This window comes from Physcomitrium patens, chromosome 16 (assembly GCF_059467195.1).
Source record: "Physcomitrium patens ecotype Gransden chromosome 16, ASM5946719v1, whole genome shotgun sequence".
NCBI lineage: Eukaryota > Viridiplantae > Streptophyta > Bryopsida > Funariales > Funariaceae > Physcomitrium > Physcomitrium patens.
The window spans coordinates 16,010,725-16,025,038 of NC_143425.1; the positions used below are offsets into that span (position 1 = coordinate 16,010,725).

The window sequence follows — 14,314 nt, forward strand, 5'->3', positions numbered from 1 at the left end:
GTTCAAATCCAATTCGGTAATATCCATTAGGGGATCCGTTACCTTTCAAATATAATGATCAGGTTTGAACTGTTCGAAGGTGGCGCCTTCGTGGTGACTGCGGGTTTGGATGAGGTCTGGATCCATGATATGTGTCCAGTACCGTGACCCATTCGTTTCGTGTGAGAGAGGGCCGCTGTGTCATACTCCAGCGGCCCGGGATTGCTGCTAGGATATCATTTCTCCATTATTCTGTGTTTCTGGATCCGGCGATGCTGCTCAATTCACTTTTGGTTTTCTAATTTCGCAGTTGCTCATGCCAGAGATCCTGCAGTTGTACAATCCCTTTCCTCATCCATGTACTCCCTGGTAAGTATAAGGCATTACCAAGCATGAATCCTTGATCATCAAGTATCTCTGCATTTCAAAAAATACACTGTCGAGCCGTGGAGTCGGCATGCGTTGATTGTTGAAATTCCAACCCATGTACTTTGGTCCATGCCTTCCAAATTGTCCACCAAAAGGTCGGAACCGGATCCTTTGACTGCATGTGCATATAAAACAAAGTGAATGTGTGGAGGCCATGTGCCTCCTCTTTTGGAGTAGAGTGAGGTGATACAATGCTTAATAAGCACCTACCATGATGCTATGCCAAGCAATAGACCACTAACAAGCAGTTGAGTTAGAAGAGCTTGCATTTGAAGCTCAGGATCTAAAAGCTTCAAACCTCCAAGATTCTTCTTGGATGAAATTGCAAACTCCCAAGCCACCTTAGCTCTATATGGTGTTTTTCCATTCTCTTCCAACCAAATGTAGTTGCATATTAGTGCTTGTACCTTGAGTATGGATCAGATATGAGGATACCAATATGAAGCTATGTACCATATTGATGCAAGTAGGACTTGGTTGGCAATTAGTATTCTACTAGCTAAAGATAATTTGGTAGTGCATCAATATGTCAATTTTTGTTTAAGAGTTGATTTAAATCTATTTTCTAGGGAGACTTGAAATCCTATCATAAAACCTAGATACCTAGTCATTTCCCTTAGTGCTAACCATATAAAGTTATCTTCTTTTCCTTAAGAGATGAGTTTAGGAGATTTTGAGATCTATATTGCATTGGATTTGTTCCAATTAATCTTTGTATCTATTGTAGTGGCAAAGGTGGTAAGAATAAGTTTGGTGTGATTTAAATTTTCTTGGTTTCTTATTAATCAATCACTTTCTCTTCTTAACTTAGTAAAAAGATAATATTAATTCCTCCTTCACTTTCTAAAAGATAACCTAGACAATTAACTATAATGATATAAAAGAAAGGAGCAATGAAGCATCTTTAATGTACTAACTTAGTGAATTTAAAAAGTGTGCTAGTAATGTTGTTTAGACCAATTGAGCACCATGAGTTCATATATAGGGCTCTAATCTACTTAATCTAGTGGCACTCAAATTCCATGGCTTTTATAAGTCTTCTTGAAATCTAATAAGAGCATTACCATGGGTTGGTCTGATTCTATAATACACTCTATGATTTCAAAGACTAAGAAGATATTATCTATAATGTTTTTTTTAAAAAAAAAAAAAAATTTTTTAGGTCTGATAAGATCATTGAAGTATGGATTCAAGTCTATTAGTTAGTGCCATAGCTAAAATTTTGTAAACAATGCCTAATAGGGTGATTGGCCTCTAATTTTTTTAATTTTTTTTAAAACCACACTTTGGAATTAAACAAAAGAATACAATGTTGAAATGGCAACAAAAGGCACATGATTGAAGTGCTTCATTGAAGAAAATTAATAAATTGTTGCTAATGGCATTCTATAGCTTCATGAAAAATTCTGCTAATAGTCCATCACTTCCAATGGCTTGGCTACTTAGAAATTCTTTGAGAGTTTTATGAATTTCCATTATTATTAATAGAATTGTCAAGGTTTGATTCATCTTCCTCCAAATGAGCTTGGAAACCTTAGTCCAATAGTAGTCTCTAGCTGCAATGCACCATGAAAGTATAACTTGGATAGTCAACAACTTTTGGTAATACTCCTTAGTATAAGCAACCATAAAAGTATTAGTATCAAGCTCCCTTTTGTCATGACTATGAAGTAGTTGGATTGGAAGAGCTAACTTAGTTTTTTAAATACTATGAAAGAAGTTCTTGTCTATTTAGTGATTGAATTGTACTCAACCTAAAGAATTATGAATAGCTTACTATTGAGACTGCTTAATCAATTATTTAGTTAATTCTTGTACCACAATAGTATAAGTATTTTGAAAGAATTTATTCTATGGAATAAAATAAAGTAGTTATTCAATTGAGGCCAATGTTGCTTTGAATTGAATTAATCAAGTACAACAAGCTTGAGCTTGTTATTGTATTATGTGTATTCTTATTTGAAAATGCATCGAGTACATAGCTGTGGAAGGTAAATAGAAATGCAATAACAATTCTACCAAGTCTAATAGAATGTTAAATAAAATTCATGTAATCCTTAATAATCTCAATTAAATCTTAATCAACCAAAATAAGTTTAAAAGAAGTCACAAAAGAAACACAAAGAAGTCATAATTTAAACTTAAAGAAGTATAATAAATAAAATTTTAAAATAATAATTTTAAAAAAAATCTTTAAAAAAAATCTTTAAATTTTCTAAAAATAGAATTTTATAAAAAATAGTTAAAATCCTTTTTAAATAATAAAAATATAAATTCTAAATAAATCCTAATTAATCCTAAATTAATCTTAATCAAAATTTTAATGAATCTTAATTAAATCCTAAATCAAATCCTAATGAAATCTTAATGAAATCCTAAATCTTAAACAAATCCTAAATTCTAAAAAAAATCTAAACCATAATCCTAGACCAAATCCTAATAAAATCCTAAATCCTAAACAACTCCAAGAAAATCCCAGGTAAATTCAATTAATTACTATAGCTGTTTGAAACTTCAATAAATATTAATTGAATAGTAGATCTTAACTAAAATTATATCCAAACTTCAAAAAACAAGCAATTGACAAGCACACAAAGTTTGAAAAAAATTGGACTTACCAATTGTAAGAAAAGCTCCTAAAGCCTCTTAGTTATTGGACACCCTCCTGCTCTAATTCAAATGTTGATCTTTCAACACCAATTTTTCTTTTTAATACCATTCAATTTATTCTAAAATTAGATTATATATAGATATTCAAGTCTTAAGTGAGCTCTCTAAATTTTGCTTCTACACAAATAGAAAATATTGCTAGATCTTAGAATCACTCACTAATCCTAAATTTCAAATTTCCAAGACCATATTCCACAAAAACCCTCATATGCTTCAATCTAAGCATTCGATTGATCTCAAATTTTGTACACACATTGACAACAAGCACAACAACAACCTATCCAAATTTCACCTATATAAATACCATAAAACTCAAAAACCATTAAATTTGAAAACATATTTTTATTTCTTAAAATCTAAACCCACTGAGAACATCACTAACTTTGAAAATCCTTTATACTCTCAACGTTAATCCAAATAACATGAAATTAATGCTCAAAAATCTCTCTTCAAGTTTGATCTCAAATCTCACTCTTTGATTCACAAAAGAATCCTTAAGTCTCCATAGGTGTGCGGTTTTAAGCCCCAAGATCTGATTTTGATCCATGTTAACAACTGGTCCTCTTTGGATATAAAATTTTGGTAATTTTATATAAGTTTTAATTTAATATATTGTTAATTTTCTCCTAAACATTCCTATATTGATTTCTTATCTTATTTACTTTGATTTAGCTTATTTATATCTCTACAAAGTATATAGAAGTTCCTTCTACAAAAGGTAGTATTAAGACTAAACTTATTACTACCTTTCTATAATTTATCATTGTTTTTCTACTACATCTTTCTACTAGGCTCTTCTATAATAACATCCATTTTATTTTTATTTTTCACCATATACTCGTGTTACTATACGATAACATTGGATACCTTCTTCTTGATAAGATTCTTTTATTCTTTAGAGTGCTCATATCAACCATGAGGACCATTCTTCCTCTCTTTACAATAGTTGAGGCTCCAATATCCACTACTTGGTTAATTGTTGTAAGATAAGATCCTCTAAAAAAGATACATTGAAATTGAATTGTTTATCCTTGGCACTCTTGTAAATAGCTTTTCAAATTATTAGTTCAATTGATGAATGATAAGAAAAGTGGCTACAGCCATCAAAGATGGTGATTCTACCTCCATTGTAACTATTCCAAGTTCCTACATAACATGGTCTAGTCAAGCAAGGTAGTAGATTGTAAATGTTTGTTTGTTCAATAAAAAAAGAGATAAGGATCCTTGGTGGTCAAAGTTGTTATAAAATTAAGTATCTATGACACCATATGGCATTGTAAAATCATATCAATTGGCTTGTTCTTCTGGGCATAGATTAGTGGAAGAAAGTTTGCTATAGTCGAAATCTTTTTTTGCTATGTTGATGTTTCTACCAAGTATTCAAGATGATACAATGATGGAGAGGTTATTGTTAATTTGTTTTAAAATACTACTTTGTTGCTCCTCCAATTGGAAGCGTAGACATTCAAAAACCTAATTTGTTTATTTTTTATCTTCAAGATTACCTATTGAGCTTATCCTAATATTATAACTTTGTAGTCAATGAGTTTGTGTATCATTTTGGTACTTAGAAGAATTCCAATTCTCCCTCTATATTGCTTTAAGATCGGATTCTATATTGTCCCTCTCTAAAGGTTTTTTTTTTTTTTTTTTTTTTTTTTCATGCCAAAGGTGCGGATTTTTTGACATATTTCTTTTGACATTTTATGCGTTTGGATAAAGACTAGGCTTGGTTTTATATGTAAGGATTAGAGGTGAGCACAAAAGTGACTCCAATTAATTCTACCTGTAATTAGGCTAAAAAAACCTTATACATTCTAGGTCACTACACAAGTATTTTTGTCAATCTTTGATGGAGGTTAAGAGTGGTGAATCAATAGCTTCTCAAGATAGGAATAGTACAAAATTACTTGATAGTAAGTGCATGGTGTTGGAGGATGAATAATACTACAATGTATTGTATCTCAAAGATTTTTCTTTTGTTAACAATAAGATGTTGAAGTATTAGCAAGGAGGCTTAGTTGGATGCATTTTTGGTTGAGATCTATTGTAATATCTCACAAATAATAGCTACTTTAATTATATGATCCAAACTCTAAGCTTCGAGGGAGATATGAACCTTAAGCTAGTTGACTATGTTCCTTATGCGATAGATCAAGATGTATTTAGCAACCTAATTTGAAGCCACACCAATGACGATGCTTATTTCAATTATATACTACCAAGAAGAGTATAGGAGAATGAAGCCAATTAGAGCCTAGTGGGTGGAGTGGCCCTAAGTAAGGAGTAGACTTGACTCTATTGTTGGTGGAGAGGATTAATGTTGTTGATTGAGCTTGCTAATACATTTCTTCATGGTTGGGCAGCTTGAGAAGTTATGTTTTGTATGTGGTTTTTTGTTTATTGTGACTAGTGCTAAGGTGTCCTGGCCTTATATCATTGGATGGACATCCTTGGAGTCAATTTTCTAGTGGGATGCTAGCATTCTCATTGGATGGCTGTCATTGGGAGAGAGGTCTCAATTTGGATGTACATACAGCCTTAGATCTTCAACATCAGTCCATTGAAATTGAGTCTTGTCAAAATAAAAGATAGTTTTTAGAGGTCACTTCCATGAGAGCCAAAACATGGTAAATGGAGTATCCTTTGTTGAGTAATTGCCACTCTCTTATCCATTGTATTATTTCTCATTTGCGCTTGCGCTTCCAGGGCCAAGGTTGGTGTCCATATCTGCTTGTAATTGATCCCAAAGTTCCCTGAGGCTCTCAAAGGTTCTGTATTTGATGGGAGGAAGATACGTGTCCCTTGTAACTCACCATGAATGAGACTCAAGAAGCGGGTTCTTCATTCCTTAGAGGTCGTGAGTATGACCGATCACAGTTGGAGTCTTTTTTTCTCCCGTGCTTGAGGTATCTTCAAAGTTCAGCATTCTTCACACTTGTTCTTCTAATAAACTGGATGCAATCAGCCTCTTCTTGCTGGGAGAGGGTGCTAGTATCAATGGTTGCTCGATTGAGTGGTGTTTGAGCATCCTTCCATTTTTGCATATTAGTTGCCAGCCAGTGGTGTCGTCGGGGGAGGGTGGGGGGTTTGAGTCCGTATATGGGTTGCCCTGATGTGTCATTGCGGTGTGAACTCCTGTTGGCTGAGAGTTCAGGTCAATACTATCACTGGTAATGCAAATATTGTCGAAGGTGGCTTTTCTATCTTTAATTGATGGAGATTCCTGGAGAGATTTTTGTACACCTGTTTCTATGGTTGACTTGGGAGCTAGGAGATGCTCGGTTTTTTTACTCTTGCTCCTCCGTCGTTTAGTTTGAGGACACTATTTTGCATCGTGTTCAAGCTCAAGGCACTTGCTACACTATTTTGGAATACCTTCATACTCTAAGAAAATTTCAATCTCTTCAGCCATCCTCGGAATCAGTAGAATGATAGATGATGGAATGTTTTTGACGTCTGCCACCAATATACAAATCTTTGGGGTGCAGGATTTTCTCAGATAATCCTCTTGCTTGCTTGCCCACACCACTTCTCCGATTTTGGAGCAGACTGCCAGAAGAGCTTGGTAGCAGAAATCGTCGAGTCTTAGGAACTGAATCCACAAAGGGATACGGATTCGTTTTGGTGCCTCAAGATCAAATTGAGAGCGCCAAGGATGTAGGTAGATGAGGTACTTACCGAAGTGGAGAGGGCTCTGTTGAAGAGCTGTTGTCGCTCCCTCTGCTCCTTTGAAGGTCAATACGAAATATCCATAAGTCAGCATCCAAATTCTGGTTACCACCATCGCAGGTTCGACCAAGTTGACATTCAACCATTCTTGTAGTTCAATTCGCAAGGGATGCTTCGTGGGAGCTAATCCAATCAAAGCTATTCTGGACATGGTAAGAGCCTCATCTTCGATGAAAGCGATCGTATCAGGGTCCAGACTGGGTCGCAATTTTGGGCCGGATGGGAAGAGCGTGGCTTGAACTGTCTTGATTGTCTTCGTCCAAGCTTGTGTTTGTGCAGGTGCTGCGGATTCTGTCATGGCGGATCTTTTAATCACAATGTGAGAACCAGTCTAATTACTACAAAGGAGCATGATAAACATGGAGCGAGAATCAAGATTCATCAAACAATACAAGAATACTAAAATAATTTTAGGATTTCATATACTTCTCACGTTGCTGTGTTGTTAGGGTTGATTCTTGATTCTGTGTGGAGTTGGCGACCTCCTGAGCACGAATCTAGTTTCTCCTAGTATCCTACTATAGTGATCAGAGAAAAAAAAACTAATTGCGCGCTTGGGGGGCCCTTGCGGGTGCCCCTAGGGTGTTTCCTCTCCTCCATGGAGCGGCCACGTTTTGCGGAGCGTACAACACAATGATCTCGTATGGAAGTCATTTTATACTTCTTTGTAACACAAATGTGTTTCATTAGATATAAACAGTACATAAGCATAAACTTCTTGACATAAAACATGTAAAAATAAACTGTTCAAATTTTAGTGGAAGAGCTTATGCAAAAACTATTTATTGCCATGAGATATTCTACTTAACACGAAAGGGCTTCGACTCACCGACTATTCCCTGATGATAAGCAAATTCGACGAAAAGTACGCGTTCTTACAACGATGACGGAGCGAAATGACGAAATTTGAGTTCTCGTCCACCTTGCCCCCGAAGTCGAAACCTAATCGCAGTTTTTTGGTGATGCGGATGTGAGCTTGGAAGCTTCGAGGCTGCAAGTGTGATTCGAGCTGTTCCACCAATTCTTGCTTGAAGACCTGCTTCTCGGCAAATTGTGTCGAGTCTATGTGAGGATTAGGCAGTGAAGTAAGCTTTGGCTGAGATTTTGGGTTTGGGATTGGCAAGTACAGGGGGAAGTTTTCCGAAGTGGCGTTAGAGCTGTAATTCTATAAAAAGAATTGCAAGTCTAGCTTGAGGTCCAGCCATGGAGAGTTCCAATGCGCCACCGTTGTTCTCGAAACGGAAACCAAAGGCAGCTGTCGCGGCAGCCAGCAACAAGAAGACCGCTGCCCCGGCGCTGTTGGATGAAGACGCGAAGGCGGCGAAAGAAATTACGACGTTCGAAGGATTAGGGTTAACGGACTGGCTGGTGCGAGCATGCAAGGAGCTTGGAATGAAGCGCCCCACCTTGGTACAACAAGGGTGTGTGCCGCAGATTCTTGCTGGGAAAGATGTTTTTGGTTTAGCGCAGACTGGTAGTGGAAAGACTGCCGCATTTGCACTTCCGATTCTGCAGAAATTAGCCGAGAATCCGTATGGTGTTTTTGCGCTGGTGTTGACGCCAACGCGAGAGTTGGCATTTCAAATTTCCGATCAGTTTAAGGCCTTAGGTTCTGAGGTGAATTTGCGGAGCACAGTGGTGGTTGGGGGGATGGATATGACTACGCAAGCCAAAGCTCTTATGCAGAGGCCTCATATTGTCATTGCTACTCCAGGCCGTTTGAGGGATCATTTTATGAATGATCCTGGCATTCCCGACGTTTTTGCAAAAGCGAAGGTATGCAGGGTTTATCTGTGGCGTTGAGCAGATATATTTCTTAGTAAGATGGTTTGAATTCATCTATATTCTTGGATTCTTTATCCTATACCAGAATGTTATAGTGACGATGCTACTGTACTTAAACTCCTTTGTTTCCACTTCGCAGTATTTGGTCCTCGATGAAGCCGATCGGCTCATGGATGTTGGCTTCGAAAGTGAGCTCAGAAGTGTCTTTGAGACCATGCCCAGCAATCGACAAACCTTATTATTTTCTGCTACTATGACGAGTAATCTGAAAGCTTTGCATGACCTTTCATTGGACAAAGCTTTTTTCTATCAACAATACGAGGGCTTTAAAACAGTTGAGGCCCTTCAGCAGCAGTACATCTTAACACCTGCTAATGTGAAAGATGTGTACCTTATGCACATTATGTCCACGCTGGAAGAGAGGAAAATACGTTCAGTTATTATTTTTGCTTCCAGCTGCAGGTGATCACTTTGACCTACAAATATTTCTCTTCCTGTATATTTTCTCTATGAAAGAAATGACTTTTGAAGTGCCTGTCATGTTTGAATACGAACTTAACGAGAGAAGCGATCTTTGTGGTGTTGGCTACTGCATATGCTTGGGAGTATCATTATAACCACTATACTAAACTTATGTCTGGCTGTCTGGTCCTGGCTCCTTTTCATTAAGGCAAATCTAACCCATTTGAGGTTTAATGTGCACAGGACGTGTCATTTACTTAGTTTGATGATGTCAGAGCTGGAAGTGGATACAACTGCATTGCATTCGATGAAGACACAGCAACAAAGACTTGCATCACTAAGTAGATTCAAGTCGGGGCAGGTTTCTATATTGATTGCAACTGATGTGGCAAGTAGAGGCTTGGATATTCCAACAGTTGATTTAGTAATTAATTACGATATTCCCAGGTATGTCGGGTTACCGCATGTCGTCCATTTCGTTACATTAGACTAGAAACAGGAATGTAATTCACCTTCTTAGTTTATTTTTTTCTTGTTGTTACAGCGTCCTAATTGTATCACACCATGAGTAATAGTCTTCTTTTACATATCTGGGTATTGTCTCTATTGACATGAAGATTGCTCTCATCAGGTTTACTAGAGACTACGTACATCGAGTTGGAAGGACAGCTCGTGCTGGGAGAGGAGGGAGTGCTGTGAGCTTGATAACTCAGGTAAGTAGTCGTGTCGTTGATGCTTGCAGAGGGTTGATCAAGTTTTGGTGATTTGCAGTCGCGGGTATCTGGTGGTTGGGAAGTCGAGATGGTACTGAGAGAATGTTCCATATTTTGGTCGAGAACTTGCCTGTTAATTATGGTGTGGTTATATTTTCGTTGATGGTTGTATATGTGTGAATTATTTTACACCTTTTGTTACACATCTTTTGTATTCATTTTTTAATGTGGAAGATTATAGTCTGGCGATGAATATTAGTTAGGTGGTATGTGAATGCCTGGGCAAATGATTTTCGCTATCTGTGTATCATCTTTGTTACGTTGGTTTGACTAGTGGTTATTGTTTGCAGTACGATGTGCAGCTAGTGCAAGATATCGAAGAACTTTTAGGAAAAAAACTAGAGGAATATGAATTGGACGAAGACAAGGTTTTGAAGTCAATCACAAAGGTATGTTTACTTTCAGAAGTGGACAACTGGAGTTAATTTAAGCTGGTGTTGGTCGTCTGACTAGACTCATATAGATGTTGAACTCATGCATCATTGTCAAAAGTCACGACGCTATCGCCCGTGCCTTCATCATCTCTGTCGTACGCAGTTTGCTAGTTCTGTTGAGCACTTTAGAATAATTATAAGGTTAATATTTCTCAGTTTTTGATTACTAAGACGACAAGCGTGGATTTCGGCTTCATACAGGTTTACAAAGCCAAAAGAGTTGCTATGTTGAAGATTGTGGATAGTGGGTTTGAAGACAAAGTGAAGACTCGAAAGGAACAGAAAGTGAAGACTTTGGTGGACAAAGGTCTTCTGGACCCTAAGAGGTTGAAGGACAAGAAAAGGAAGAGGCCTAGTAGTACTGATTGATAGAAGTTAATTCTCCAGTTTTGTTTGAAATTAATTATTCAGGAATGCCGGTTGCTCTTGGGACCTTTAACCCACCGTATGTAATGAATAGGATATGTTCAGATAGTGAATTGTCGAAGGCAGATTTCATTTTTCAGCGCTGGCACCAATGTTGGCCGAGTTCATGTTGGTTTTTGCACTTTCAGATGGTTGTAATTTCTTTGCATAGGTTTCGTTACCAGAGACCCATTTCCTTGTGTTGTGTTGAGAATCAGTACAATTTATACCAAGAGAGGTGCCGTCTAAATCAAGAGCCGACTGCAACTTGAAAACGAAAAGTCAAATGTGTTAAAGCAGTGACTCACTTCTGTTGATTATCAACATTACTGACGTTTTCTGTGACTGCACGTATAGTACGGAACTTGCGAACGGGGTCTCAGCTGCAAGTATAAACTGATGGGCAGGATCGAGCTGCAGTTCAACGTCTTCAATTTTATCCAAGTTATTTAAGCTGCCCAACCTTTATGGTTTGAGATAGGAACCCAAGCCTCGAGTGTGAATGTTAGTTTTGTTTGTGGCTATGACGTTCAACCGCACCACCTTAACCATGTTGACAATTATATTAGTTGTGATGAAATAGTTCATGTCATAGACCACGTCATTATAAAGTATTTCTCTTGTTTTACACGTATTTCAGGGCTGGATTTACGTGCACAACTTACGATTTTGGCCAGGCACAACTGGAAGGATAATGCATCATTTTAAACAACCAAGTGTGTAACCTATGCAAGATGAGGGCAACTGTCATTCTTCAATTTTCATTGTTAGTAGAATCGATTTAAAAGAAATGTTGCTAACCAACGATGAGAAAACGATAGAATAGTGTGGAAATTCAGTTCCATGTGTACATATGATTTTGATATGGTTCGAAATATTAAGTCAAGATAGATGGCATGATGATGTAAAACAAATGTTTTAGTAATTTTTAATATCAAATTCAAGAAACATCAAGTCCCTTTCATACCATGTTTTGATATAATAATGATCCAAATTAACAAATATCATCAATATGACATTGATACTTCATGCATTTTATATTTTTTTGTACGGATTCAACTCCTCAAGTGATTGTGATTCAATAATACATGAGAATACTTGCAAAAATAAAAGTATAAAAGTGTAAGAATTAGACATTATTTGTGTTTTGGCTTCACTATTATGACACTGATATTTATTTATTTATTATTAATTTACTTTGCACATTTGATCAAACTTTGACGTTTCAAGTAATAGACTTTGGAAACAATGATATGTATAAAAGAAATTCCCTTATACATGATATGTATAAAAGAAATTCCCTTATACATGATATGTATAAAAGAAAAACAATGAGCAAAGGTGTTGTTGCAACGGTCTTGTGCCCGTCGCGGCGTCACTCCTGTGAGTCAACTCGGAGCAGTGATAGGTCTTGCGCCTTCAGCTTTTGCACGTTGGGATTGCAATCTGAACCAGAGATGTTCGTCTCGGAGGGACGAATTCACCGTGGCTTTCTTCTTCTCTTGATTCCGGCGAGGCTTTCAGTTCGAAGTCTTGCATTGCATCCCTATTTTTAGAACCCACTGTCACCAAATCAAGCCAGACGCAAGAAAGCTGAAACTCGCTGCATTTGTCGTAAATTTGTAGCTTAGGGTCTACTGCACAGTGCTCGAAGCACAAGGATTCCGTCGCAGAGACCTTCTTCTTCCGTGCTTCATCCTCTTGGTCGTCTCAATTGTCACTCATCTTTTCCGACACGTTCATTTGGGGTTGCGAATCTCATTTGCCGGTACAAAGTTAGGAATTAGGTTCCTCGGATCCTTTCCTCATCTCCAACTACTCACTACGAGTTCGGCGATTTGGAAGTCGTTTTTTTTTTTTTTTTTTTTGTTTTTTTTGTGTGTAAGTTCTCAACTTTCGTCGCGGTATCTGAACTATGTGGGTTCAGGAAGGGGACGAAGAGATCAGTGTGGTTTAGCTCTGCATGGTTATGTTCTTTTTCGATGTTTTGATGTTTCGACTGGAGGTTATTGTTGTTCGAGTACGTTTAGCTCTGCTACTGGCTTTATTGGAGAATGAGAATTTCGTCCCGAATGAATTAGGGTGCCATGTCTTGGAGTTTGCATTTTGATGCTGCAAGTCTCGATTGATAACTCCTTTTTTCTGTGCAGAGGCAGTGGTGCTGGGTTTCTTTGTATCAAACGCAAGGAATGCAAGAGCATATCAATGGGTGTATCAAACGATGAAATTATCTCGTCTGGGTCTCAAGTATGGGTTGCGCTGCTGCTCACAATGGTGGGCGGACTTAGCACAGCCCTAGGGGGACTTGTTGTAGTCCTACAACCAACCCCTAACCTCAAGAGGCTCGGCATCTTACAAGGCCTAGCAGCTGGATTGATGTTTTCTATTTCCTTCAACGACTTGATGCACAACGCCATTAACGCGATAGGATTTCCTCGAGCGCATTTGTGGTTCTTCGGGGGCGTGTTGATGTTTGCAGGAGTAGTGACCCTGATCCCCGAGCCCTCGTTAACTCCACAACAGAATGCGGCCATGGATGCAGCTGGGAAGGGCAAGGGGATCAAACAAGGCAAAGACGTCGAGAAGCCTCATCTAATGCGCCAACGGCGAAAACAAGTGCTCATGAGCGGAATCGTGACTGCCGTGGGGATTGGTCTCCACAATTTCCCTGAAGGAATTGCCGTCTTCCTTGGTTCCATCAAAGGCTTACGGGTAGGGATTAGTTTAGCTTGTGCCATAGCTCTCCACAACATACCTGAGGGTGTTGCTGTGGCCCTTCCTGTATACTTCGCTACGGAGAGCAAGTGGAAGGCGTTTCAGTTGGCAGCTTTCTCTGGATTGGCAGAACCTCTGGGAGTGATCATTGTTGCTACTTTGTTTCCACAGAGCATGCCGCATCACATTCTGGAAGGCTTGTTGGCAGGAGTTGGAGGGATCATGGCATTTCTAACGCTTCACGAGATGGTGCCACTAGCTTTGGAGTACGCAGGTCGCCGGCAGGCTATTGCGTCCGTGTTCATTGGCATGGCACTCATGTCTGTGAGTTTGTACTTGCTTGAAATCAGTGTGCCTCAAGACCTGAAATTGTGATTGATGCCCTCCTTTTCGTGCGGTCTTCTTGTCGCTGTTGAAATCAACTGTTGATTGTTTACTGTTTAAAGTGGTCTTGTAACTCTCCAAATGCCAAATACGAATACAATTGGACGATTTTGAGTCCAAATTGGTGTTGAGAAAGTCTCTGCACACCTTTGCAACTTCAATCTTCGTCTGTGCTCTCCACAGCTGTACATTTTGCACGGAATGCGAAATCAGTTGCTCCAAACTGGAAAGACGCACATTTGATAATATTTCAATTTCCCTGAACCGAGAAAGTACCGAAGATGCAGGATAACGAGGAATCATGCCTCGGCCGCGACAGTGGGAGGGACCCATTCGGCTGGGACATGCTTATCTGGGACCTGTGGTTGTCCCGACTCTGATAGTGTTGCAAAGCGTTTTTATGCGACTTCGCTTGTGGGTTCCCTCTGCAAGATCCTTGACAAGGGCTCCTACTTCAACCTTGATCACCTTCCACGATACAGGGAAACAAATGTCCACTATCCGGTGATTACTAACAGTTGAGGGCACTAGCAAGGAGGAGTTGTG

General features: G+C 38.4%; 2 protein-coding genes across 5 annotated transcripts; both read left to right on the plus strand.

Moving 5' to 3' along the window:
• Positions 1–7,091: 7,091 nt before the first annotated feature.
• LOC112293042 (DEAD-box ATP-dependent RNA helicase 36) lies at positions 7,092–10,769 on the plus strand. Its single transcript, XM_024542068.3, has 6 exons — positions 7,092–8,586; positions 8,735–9,057; positions 9,301–9,504; positions 9,689–9,770; positions 10,121–10,219; positions 10,466–10,769. Exons 1-6 carry the CDS (start codon positions 8,014–8,016, stop codon positions 10,631–10,633), a joined length of 1,449 nt encoding a protein of 482 aa, XP_024397836.1. The 5' UTR covers positions 7,092–8,013; the 3' UTR covers positions 10,634–10,769.
• Positions 10,770–12,031: 1,262 nt separating this feature from the next.
• Positions 12,032–13,929, plus strand: LOC112293919 (zinc transporter ZTP29). 4 transcript variants are annotated; one of them, XM_024543899.3, is made up of 3 exons: positions 12,032–12,437; positions 12,820–13,381; positions 13,556–13,929. In XM_024543899.3, the coding sequence occupies exons 2-3, from the start codon at positions 12,875–12,877 to the stop codon at positions 13,757–13,759; spliced, it is 711 nt and encodes a 236-aa protein (XP_024399667.1). In that variant the 5' UTR covers positions 12,032–12,437; positions 12,820–12,874; the 3' UTR covers positions 13,760–13,929. The 4 variants fall into 4 exon arrangements, with proteins under 4 accessions (XP_024399667.1, XP_024399666.1, XP_090099640.1 ...); XM_090243514.1 differs by lacking the exon at positions 12,032–12,437 and adding an exon at positions 12,544–12,689; XM_024543898.3 differs by having other exon boundaries at positions 12,039–12,437; positions 12,820–13,929.
• Positions 13,930–14,314: the final 385 nt, after the last annotated feature.

Excerpts from the sequence above, each read along its gene's own strand:
- LOC112293042 (XM_024542068.3), top strand. The coding sequence starts at position 8,014 with ATGGAGAGTTCCAATGCGCCACCGTTGTTCTCGAAACGGAAACCAAAG. Across the intron at positions 8,587-8,734 it reads ACGTTTTTGCAAAAGCGAAG|TATTTGGTCCTCGATGAAGC; the intron begins GTATGCAGGGTT and ends TCCACTTCGCAG. Across the intron at positions 10,220-10,465 it reads TTTTGAAGTCAATCACAAAG|GTTTACAAAGCCAAAAGAGT; the intron begins GTATGTTTACTT and ends GGCTTCATACAG.
- LOC112293919 (XM_024543898.3), top strand. The coding sequence starts at position 12,875 with ATGGGTGTATCAAACGATGAAATTATCTCGTCTGGGTCTCAAGTATGG.